We start from the raw sequence: 11,074 nt of genomic DNA, 5'->3' as shown, positions 1-11,074 counted from the left end.
CAGGGAAAGGAAGAGGATTCATTAATAATCACCCCCTGGAGTACTGCCTCTATAGAAGTGGTCCCGGACACATTTCCCCGACTAATAGTGGGTGCTACAGGATATTCTCCTGTACTTGTCCACACCCAACTACTGCCATCTGGTGACACTACTGTATACCTTACCAACCCACACTGCTACCCAGTAACCCTTCCCCCTGGCATGGCTATTGGCCGAGGAATATCTTTGCCATGGATTGAGAGTGAGAGTGTCCCACAAGTAAATTGGTGCACTGAAGTCCGATTACAACGGCCTATTATACAGATAAATATAGAAGGTAAATTAGTGTCAGGAATGATCGACACTGGAGCTGATGTCTCTGTTATTGATTCAGCACAGTGGGACCCCTCTTGGCCACTTATGTCATCTACCACCCCTATTTTGGGGGTGGGAGGCCACCAAGGGGCTAGAAAAGCAGAGCGTCATTTAAGATGGAGTTATGAAGGACAAAGTGGTTTTATTCGTCCCCTAAAGATTATGGGACTAGGCTCTGCCCTGTGGGGTAGAGATTTGTTACATCAATTACAATTGTATCTTACCACCCCTGAACATTTGGCAACAAACTCCTAGGGGCTACTGTTATGGTGAGCTGCCCAAAGATTACTTGGAGGAGTGATAACCCTGTGTGGGAACAGTGGCCCCTTTCTACGGAGAAGCTCACCGCATTAAAAGATATAGTTAAGGAATTATTGTTACAACACAGAATTGAGCCTACCACCAGCCCTTATAATTCTCCAGTATTTGTAATAAAAAAAAAAAAAAGAAAAAGAAAGCTGGCACCTGGAGAATGCTTATTGACTTACGGGCGGTGAATAAAAGAATGGTCCCTATGGGCCCGCTACAGACGGGTCTTCCTTCTCCTGCCTTTATACCTAGAGAATTTGTTATAAAGATAATAGATATTAAGGATTGTTTTTATAGCATTCCCCTTCACCCTGAGGATAGGGATAAATTTGCATTCTCGGTACCATCAAAAATTTTTCAAAGCCCGTCAATCAGGTATCAGTTTACTGTATTACCTCAGGGAATGGCCAATAGTCCAACTATGTGCCAAGCATATGTTGCAGCTATTGTTCACCCGCTGCGCAGTAAGTACCCCAAGGCCATCATAATCCATTATATGGATGATATTCTCATGGCTACTTAGCAAGCCACGGAGCTAGAAGAATTAACAAAAGAAATGCTCCTTTCCTTGAGTAAATATGGGCTTCAAGTGGCTCCTCATAAGATAGAAGATACTAGCCCTTATCAATACCTTGGTCACACCCTTAGTGAAGGGAGGGCATCTAGAATACCCCCAAAGGTGAATTTAGAGAAATGTAGTACCCTTAATGATTTCCAGAAACTTATTGGTTCCATACAATGGATACGTTCTACAGTTCCTATTCCTGATGATTTGATGTATCCTCTTTATGATATCCTGAAAGGAGATTCCACATTGACCTCACCCCGGTATTGGACCCCACAAGCCAAAGAGGCCATGACACAGATTTTGTCCAGGTATCATGAGTCTATAGTTCAATTTGATCCTGAGCAACCTATATTTGCTACCATTTTAAATCAAAGGTCACATATTGGTTGTCTCTATCAAAAGTAAGGTGTCATAGAATGGCAATATTTCCAGAGAAGTAAAAGAAGCATCCCTTGTAAATTTACGATGCTGGCCAATTTATTCCTAGCTATGTCTGATTGTTGTCTTTGTATGTTTGGAAAATATCCTGTTTTAAATATTTGTGCTTCTGAAGGTGCTCTTCGTTATTTTACTGACTCTATCCCTGAATGGGCTGCCCTACTCACTTCATGTGATGTCATCAATCTTCCATTACCCCCAACGCTGCGTGGATGGGACAGTCTTCCATTACAACCCCCACCACGAATTATTTCCCCTACCCCTGTTGATGGACCAAATGTGTTCACAGACGCCACCAAAAATAAACGGGCAGCCTTTTACGTCCCACAAAAGCAAATATTGCGGGTTTTTACCACTGAGTATACCTCAGCCCAGAAAAATGAACTCCTTGCTGTTACACGTGCTCTTGCTTATCTTGCCGACGTGCCTGTTAATCTTATCACTGACAGTCTATATTGTGCTACAGCACTTCGAGAACTCCCTACAGCTTTTATCAATCCTCCTGTTAGTACTATTGCTTCTTTATTAGCAGACCTTCAAAATCTTCTCCTCTCTCGTCATTGTCCTGTGTTTGTGCTGCACGTCCGTTCCCATGTCTCTACTATTGGGGCCATCTACAGTGGTAATGATACGGTAGATCGAGCATTGCTATGCCCTTTACTTTCAGAAGCCCATCAGGCACATGATAAGTACCATCTTTCAGCTCGTTCTCTTCGTCATCTGTATGGCATCACTAAAGATCAAGCCAGGGATATAGTGAAACGATGCCTTGGCTGTGCTCCATTTCGTCCCCCACCTATTGATTGTGCTAATAATCCCCGCGGAGACCGTCCTAATGCTTTATGGCAGATGGATGTTACTCACTATGGGAAAACCCTTATTCATGTCTCCATAGACACCTTTTCTAATTTTGTCATGGCATCAACTCAACCTGGTGAGGCAGCCCGCCATGTTATAGCACATCTTTTAACCTGTTTTTCCACTTGTGGAGATCCTACAGCCATAAAAACAGATAATGGCCCTGCATATTCTTCCAAGGCTTTTGCAAACTTTTGTCAAGAATTTTCCATTTTACACACAACTGGAATTCCATATAATCCCACTGGTCAGGCCATAGTTGAACGTGCTAACCGCACCCTTAAAACCCTCCTCACTAAACAAAAAGGGGGAGTCAGTGGTCGTGGCCGCCTTATATATACACAATTAGCACAGGCCGTATACACCATGAATTTTCTTCAATTGAGAGATGATGGTACCTCCCCAGCTTTGCGTTTTTTTGCAGGAACTTCACGAACACTCCACACACATGCAACTAGCCATCCCTTTCCCTGCCCAATAGGCAACCGAGTACTGTGGAAAAGCCCAGATGGTCAATGGCATGGCCCAGGCTCAGTAATTATAAATGGACAAGGGTATCTTTGTATTCAACCAGATCCAAATCCGGATGGCAAAGAAAAGGAGAAACCAGTTTGGGCTCCAACCAAGTGGGTAAGAGACCTCGGAGCAAAAGCGTGAGGTGATTGATCTTGCTTTCAATATCATAAATTTTGCTTTCTCACTTTATGAGGAATTCCAAATTCAGGATCTTTACCAACGACAAGGATATTTGGCATCTGTATTGCAGAACTTCTTGACCCAGCAATCATCCATGTAGACCACCCAAAATCATATAAATTGGGCACTTCAAAAGGAAATAGATGCTTTGGCCCCTGTAGTAGTTTACATTGGGAATGAGCTTGCTTACCATGAATTGATAACCCAAATTCCTTGTCACTATAGATATAAACCATTGTGTGTCACTCCATTACAGGTAAATCTTACCAACTCTTCTTTTGTTGGTTCATGGCTTCGAATACGGGCTGCATTACAGGGTACACTACTATCTCATAATGCTTCATCAGACATTCATCAGTTAGCCTTATTGCTTCAAGAACTGAGAAATATTTCGACTGATTTTTCAAATCATCAAACTGCTGCCTTCAATATTGCTAATTATCTCAAGCATTTACAATTTTTACAGTGGTTATTCAGCTGGATAGGTCCTGTTGCCATATTATTTCTCCTTTGTATTTTTGGCCCCTGCTTGATACGGTTTTTAATATCCCTAATGAAGACTGCCTTGATCAACATCAAGGCAGACACCATGTCTCTTATTCATCGAACTCCTCGTTCAGCACCAATATAAATATTTATTATCCACCGTTTTGCATCTCATCTTTCCTGGTGAAAGCGACTGCAGGCAGCGCTTTCTCTAAGGATTGAGGCCTTCTGCCAGAACTGTCCTATATTACTGCAAAATAGAAAGAAGAATGCACATCACCAGTGCTTGTACTTATAACTACATTTTTTGTGTGCTAGAATAGTTAAAATTATATTTTATAGAGTTATTTAAGAATGCATTTAAATTTTATATTAATTGGTTATTTAAAAATTCTTAATAAATTTATATAAGAGGTTCCTCAAGACATTTTAATTGATTCTAAAAGTTATTTTTTCTTGACCGGTCTTATGTGTAGTTAAATTTCAATGAGACATTTTCACATCTCTCTACTTGCCTGGAGGGATAGGAAAATGTTCCTATATTCTGGGATTGATGCCAGCCAAGGCATCAATCACAGCTTGGTTATAAATGATTGTTTTCTGTGAGTTCGTACATATGTCTGTGTATGTGTGCTTAATTCAGATCTGAAATAATTTTATTATTATAGGATATTAAGACTATGATTATTTCTATCCTGCCTCTTTTGCTACATATGCTTGCTGCAAAAATACGCTATCAAAGGCTGACCCTTGTGCTCTTCTCCAGAATCCCAGAGAACAACCAAAAATGGACACTACCCCTGTCTAAACATAAAGGGGGAATTGCTCTGGACCCAGCTCTGGACCTTGGCCACCTATGGGTTAGGAGACGCCTGGGGGTGTGAACCCGCCCACATGGGTGCTGGGAACACCCCAGTAACAGGAGTGGCTCCGCCCATGAGGGAGGAACAGGGGAGGAGCTCGGGGGAGGAGCAGAAGACTAGATAAGGGATGGGACTGGGGAAGAGGAGAGCTTTTTTCGCTGCTATGTAAGCAATAAAGACCTGCTTGTTAGACTGCAACCGGGTGTTCTGTCCAGTTATTGCCCTCCTTCCCCAAAGGAGGGTCCGTGTGTCCGAAGACTGACGGGTCCGTGACGTCCGAAGACCGGGGAAAGGTATGTATCCAGGCGAAGGCTCGGGATAGGTCCCCGAGCACCCAACTGAAGGACATTTACTTGATTTCCAATTCTTTGCCACCACAAACAGGGCTGCTATAAATATTTTTTTGTACAAGTAATGTTTTTATGCTCTTTCATCATCTCTTCAGGATATATACCCAATAGTGGTATTTCTGGGTCAAAGGGTATGCACATTTTTGTTGCTCTTTGGGCAGAGATCCAAATAGAGCTAATAGCTCTTCTGGAGAGCTCCAGAAGAGTTGGATGGGTTCACAGCTCCACCAACAATCTAATAGTGTCCAAGGTTTCCCACAACCATTCCAACAATGATCATTATCATATCTGGTAATATTGGATAATCTGAGAGGAGTGAGGTGGTACCTCAGAGGAGCTTTAATTTGCATTTCTCTAATAATTAATGATTTAGAGCATTTTTCATATGGCTTTGAATTGCTTTGATCTCCTCATCTGTAAATTGCCTTTGAATATCCTTTGACCATCTGTCAATTGGGGAATGGCTTTTTGTTTTAAAAAAATATGACTCAGTTCTCTGTATATTTTAGAAATGAGTCCTTTGTCAGCATCATTGGTTGTAAAGATTGTTTCCCAATTTACTTCAATTCTTTTGATCTTGGTTACAGTGGTTTTATCTCTGCAAAAACTATTTAATTTAATGAAATAGAAATTATCTAATTGTTTTTTGGTGATGTCTGAGAACTCTTCCTTAGTCATAACCTTCTCCTCTTTCCATAGATCTGACAGGTAAACTAGTCCTTTATCACCTAATTTGCTTATAGTATTGTTTTTTATGTCTAAGTTCTGTAACCATTTGGATCTAATCTTCGTAAAGGGTGTTAGGTGTTGGTCTAATCTAAGTTTCTTCCATACTAACTTCCAATTATCCCAGTAGTTTTTATCAAAGAGAGAGTTTTTATCCCAATGGCTGGACTCTGTGGGTTTATCAAACAGCAGATTACTATAATCATCTCCTGCTTTTACACCTAGTCTATTCAACTGGTCCACCACTCTATTTCTTACCCAATACCAAACAGTTTTGATGACTGATGCTTTATAATATAATTTTAGATCAGCTAGGGCTAAGCCACATTCTTTTGCACTTTTTTCATTAATCTCCTGGCAATTTTGGCTTTTTATTTCTCCATATGTATTTACTTACAGTATTTTCTAATTCATTAAAGTAATTTCTTGGAATTTTAATTGGTAGGGCACTAAATAGAGAGTTTAGTTTGGTAGAATTGTCACTTTTATTATATTAGCTCTACCTATCCATGAGCAGTTGATATTTGCCCAGTTATTTAAATCTGATTTAATTTGTGTGAAAAATATTTTATAATTGTTTTCAAAAAGATTCTGATCCAGTCTTGGCAAATGGACTCCAAGGTATTTTACATTGTCTGAGGTTACTTTGAATGGGACTTCTCTTTCTAGCTCTTCCTGCTGTATCTTGCTAGACATATACAGCAAAGTTGACAATTTATGAGGGTTTATTTTATAACCTACAACATCGCTAAAATTGCTATTTGTTTCCAGTAGTTTTTTAGATAATTTCTTGGGATTCTCTTGGTAGACCATCATGTCATCTGCAAAGAGTGAGAATTTTGTCTCTTCCTTCACAATTCTAATTCCTTCAATTTCTTTTTCTTTCCTAGTTGCTGATGCTTACATTGCTAATACAATATTGAGTAGTAGTGGTGATAATGGGAACCCTTGTCCTTATTGGGAATGCCTCTAGCCTATCCCCATTGAATGTAATGCTTGTTGATGGTTTCAGATAGATGCTGCTAATTATTTTAAGGAACAGTCCATTTATTCCTACACTCTCTAGTGTTTTTAATAGGAATGGATGCTGTATTTTGTCAAAAGCTTTTTCAGCATCTATTGATTTGATTATATGATTTCTGATAGGTTTGTTATTGATATAATTGAGTATACTAACTGTTCTCCTAATATTGAACCAACCCTGCATTCCTGGAATAAATCCTACTTGATCATAATGTATTATCCTAGTGATAACTTGTAATTCTTTTGCTAAGATTTTATTTAAGATTTTTACATCTTTCTTCATCAGGGGAAAATTTTATAATTTTCTTTCTCTGTTTTAACTCTTCCTGGTTTAGTTAACAGCACCATTTTGGTTTTATAGAAAGAGTTAGGCAGAGTTCTGTCGTTTGTTATTTTTCCAAAGAGCTTATATAGAAGTGGAACCAATTGTTCCTTAAATGTTTGGTAGAATTCACTTGTGAATCCATCAGGTCATGGAGACTTTCATTTAGTGAGTACAATCGTGGCTTGTTGAATTTCTATTTTCTGAGATAGGGTTGTTTAGGTATTTACTCTCTTCTTCATTTAACCTGGGTAACAAATATTTTTCTAAATATTCATCCATTTTACTTAGATATCAAATTTATTGGCATAAAGTTGGGCAAAATAATTTTGAATTATTGCTTTAATTTCCCCCTCATTGGTGGTGAGTTCACCTTTTTCATTTATGATACTAGCAGTTTGGTTTTCTTCTTTATTTAAATCAAATTGACCGTAGCTTTATCAATTTTATTGGTTTTTTCATAACACCAACTTTTGGTTTTATTTATCTATTCAATAGCTTTTTCACTTTCGATTTCATTAATTTTTCCTTCCATTTTTAGAATTTCTAATTTGGTATTTAATTGGGGATTCTTGAATTGTTCTTTCTCTAATTTTTTAGTTGGATGTTGAGTTCATTGATTTCCTCTTTCTCCAATTTATTCATGTAAGTATTTAGAGCTATAATATATCCCCTGAGAGTTGCTTTGAATGAATCCCATAAGTTTTGGTATGTTGTTTCATTATTATCATTATCGAGGTTAAAATGGTTAAATCTCTCTATAATTTGTTTATTGGTACACTTATTTTTTTAAAATGATGTTATTAAGTTTCCAATTTGTTCTGGGTCTATATGTGCTTGGGCCAATATTACATATGACTTTTATTGCATTGTGATCTGAGAAAGATGTATTCACTATTTTTGCCTTTCTTCAGCTGATCACTAGGTTTTCATGACCTAGTTCATGGCCTTTTTTTTGTATAAGTTCCATGTACTGCAGAGAAAAAGGTATATTGGGGGGGGGGGGAGCCAAGATGGCTACAAGAACAGATCGAGTCTTATGAGGTCTCTGATAAAACTCATAAGCTAAGGACTCTAACTAAACTTTCGAGAGACAGAACCCACAAAGGGACCCAGTGAGGCAGTTCTCCTACTCAAAGTAACCTGGAAAAGAGCAGAAAGGCTCTGCTCTCCGGGGTCAGAGGGGCGGCCCGCGAGAGGGATGATCCGCCAGAGCCAAAGAACTTTTGCCTCCTGGAGGCAGCCCCTGGGTGCTGGGAGTCACAACTCACAGTAGCAGGGGAGTCTCCTGAGCTGCACCCCGAGGAGCACCAGGCACAAAGTGGGGGAACATCGGGGGACCTCTGCCAGAGCAGAGCTCTCGGGGCACATGTGGTCTTTCTGCAGCCTAGATCCAGAAACAAAAGCAGGCTGAGCCTGTAAGCAGGACCCTCCAGGGCATGAGCCCATTGAGCTGAGGGAGGGGAGTGAAGAGAGACTGCAGAGCTCTATCCTCTGCCTCTAGAACAGGACTTTTGGGCTCTGAGCACATTCAGATCTTGATCATAGTCTAGACATCCCCATATAACAGCAGGGGAACCCCCACCTCAGCCCCGTGGCACAGTGGTGTGCTTATGGTCATTCATAGACCAGGAGGGAGGACAGAGCCTCACACACTGAGACCCTTGTGGGAGTGTCCCAAAAGCTCAGGAAGCACCCCAAAACCAGGCTCAGGCTGGGAAAATGAGCAAGCAGAGAAACAAAAGGAAGACTATTGAAAAATATTTTGAAATTGAGCCCAAGAAGGATCAAAATACTCAGTCTGAAGATGAGGAAGCACAAGCTCCTCCATCTAAAGACTCCAAGAAAAACAGACATTGGGCTCAGGCTATGAAAGAGCTCAAAAAAAGACTTTGAATTTCAAATGAGGGAGTTAGAAGAAAAACTGGGAAAGTAAAGGAGAGAGATGCAGGAAAAACATGAAAATGAAGTCAGCAGCTTAGTCAAGGAAATCCAAAAAAATGCTGAAGAAAATAGCATGCTAAAAAACAGCTTAGGTCAAATGGTTAAAATAGTTCAAAAAGGTATTGAGGACAAGAATGCTTTAAAAAGCAAAATCGGCCTAGATTGAAAAAGAGATAAGAAAACTCTCTGAGGAAAACAAATCCTTCAGACAAAGAATAGAATTCAGGGAGATGGATGAATTTACCAGAAATCAGGAATCAATACTTCAAAACCAAAAAAATTAAAAATTAAAAGAAAACATGAAATATCTCATTGAAAAAAAAACAACTGATATGGAAAGCAGACATAGGAAAGATAATTTAAATTTATTGGAATACCTGAAAATCATGATCATGAAAAGAGCCTTGACATCATTTTCAAAGAATTACTACAGGAAAATTGCCATGATATTCTAGAATCAGAGGGCAAAATAGAAATGGAAAGAATCCAAAAAACCAACCCCCAGGAATATTATAGCAAAGTTCCAGAACACCCAAGTCAAAGAGAAAATATTACAAGCATCCAGAAGGACACAGTTCAAATACCGTGGAGCTGCAGTCAGGATCACACAGGACTGAGCAGCAACTACATTGGAAGCTCATAGGCCTTGGAATACAATATACCAGAAGGCAAAAGAGCTTAGGATGCAGCCAAGAATAAACTACCCAGCAAGGCTGAATTTCCTCTTCCAGGGATAAAGATGGACTTTCAATGAACCAGGGGAATTTCAAATGTTCCTTTTGGAATGGCCAGAGCTGAACAGAAGGTTTGATCTTCAGATACAGGACTCAGGTGAAGCATGGAGATGGGAGGAAAGGGGGGAAATATGAGGGACTTAATGAGGATGAACTGCATGTATTTCTGCATGGAAAAATGACTCTGATAATACTCATATAAACCTTCTTAGTTAATAGAGCAGGTAGAGGCAGCTTTTATAGTTGAAACACAGGAGAAAGCTGAATTCAAAGACAAAATATAGTGTAAAAATGGAGTCAGTAGGAAAAAAAAAGGGAAATGGAATGGGAGAAAGAAAAAGGAGAGGGGGAATAGTCCAAGATATTTCACATAATAAGATTTTTTTTTTTTAAAATGAGCTATTGCAATGAAATGGAGCGGGGGGGATGCAAGGGGGATATGAGGGAAACTTTGCTCTCATCAGAACTGGCTAGGAGAGGAAACAGCAAATATACTCAGTGGGGTATAGACATCTGGAGTAAGAAGGAGGGGGGGAGCAGGGGGAAGGGGTGAGAATGTGAATAAAGAAGGAGAGGATGGACCATGGAGGGGAGAGTGGTCAGATATAACACATTTTCTTTTTTACTTCTTGCAAGGGGCTGGGATTGTAAGGCCTGCCCAGGACCATAGGGCCAGGTGGATTCTGGGCCTAAAGGGTGGTATGGGGGCTCAGGGCTTCTTGGCCCCAGGACCAGGGACCTATCTGCTGCACCACTCAGCAACCCTACAGCAGAGTGAAAGGAGAGAGAAAGTACAGTACATGGTAGTGTAGAAATAAGAAAGGAGTGAGTTGTGATCAGCAATGGTAATGCTGGAAAAATATGGAAATAACTTTTGTGATGGACTTATCATAAAGAGTGCGATCCACCCATGACAGAGTTGCTGGTGTTGGAACAAAGACTGAAGCACATTTTTTGTTATGCTTATTTGGGGGAGGGTGCAGGGCAAGTGGGGCTGGCTGGCCTGCCTGGGGCCACATAGCAGGGTGATCTTTGGGTGTCTTGAGCTGGATTTGGACCCAGGTGCTCCTGGCTCAAGGGCCAATGTTCTGTCTGCCACCCAGCCACCCCTACTATTATTACTATTTTATTTTATTTTGGGTCGTTTTTTCCTATTTTTTGGTTTATGCAGGGCAGTGTGGATCAGGTGGCTTGCATGTCACATAGCTGGGTGATTGTTGGGTTTACAAGGCTCGATATGAGCTCGGGTGCTCGTGGCTCCAAGGCTGGTGCTTCATCCATTGTGACACCTGGCCATACCTACAATTATTACTATTAAATTTTTAATTTAATTTATTTTATGGGAGAGTTAATCCCATTCAAATTCAAAATTATGATTACTAATTCTTTATAGTCCTCCATGC

General features: G+C 40.1%; 1 protein-coding gene across 1 annotated transcript; it reads left to right on the top strand.

The window, feature by feature from the left end:
- Positions 1-201: 201 nt before the first annotated feature.
- Positions 202-609, top strand: LOC141504680 (endogenous retrovirus group K member 25 Pro protein-like). Its single transcript, XM_074209836.1, has one exon. It carries the CDS (start codon positions 202-204, stop codon positions 607-609), a length of 408 nt encoding a protein of 135 aa, XP_074065937.1.
- The last annotated feature ends 10,465 nt before the right edge of the window (positions 610-11,074 follow it).

Source organism: Macrotis lagotis, chromosome 1 (assembly GCF_037893015.1).
Source record: "Macrotis lagotis isolate mMagLag1 chromosome 1, bilby.v1.9.chrom.fasta, whole genome shotgun sequence".
NCBI classification, from domain to species: Eukaryota; Metazoa; Chordata; class Mammalia; order Peramelemorphia; family Peramelidae; genus Macrotis; species Macrotis lagotis.
This window is presented reverse-complemented; position numbering and strand designations above follow the sequence as displayed.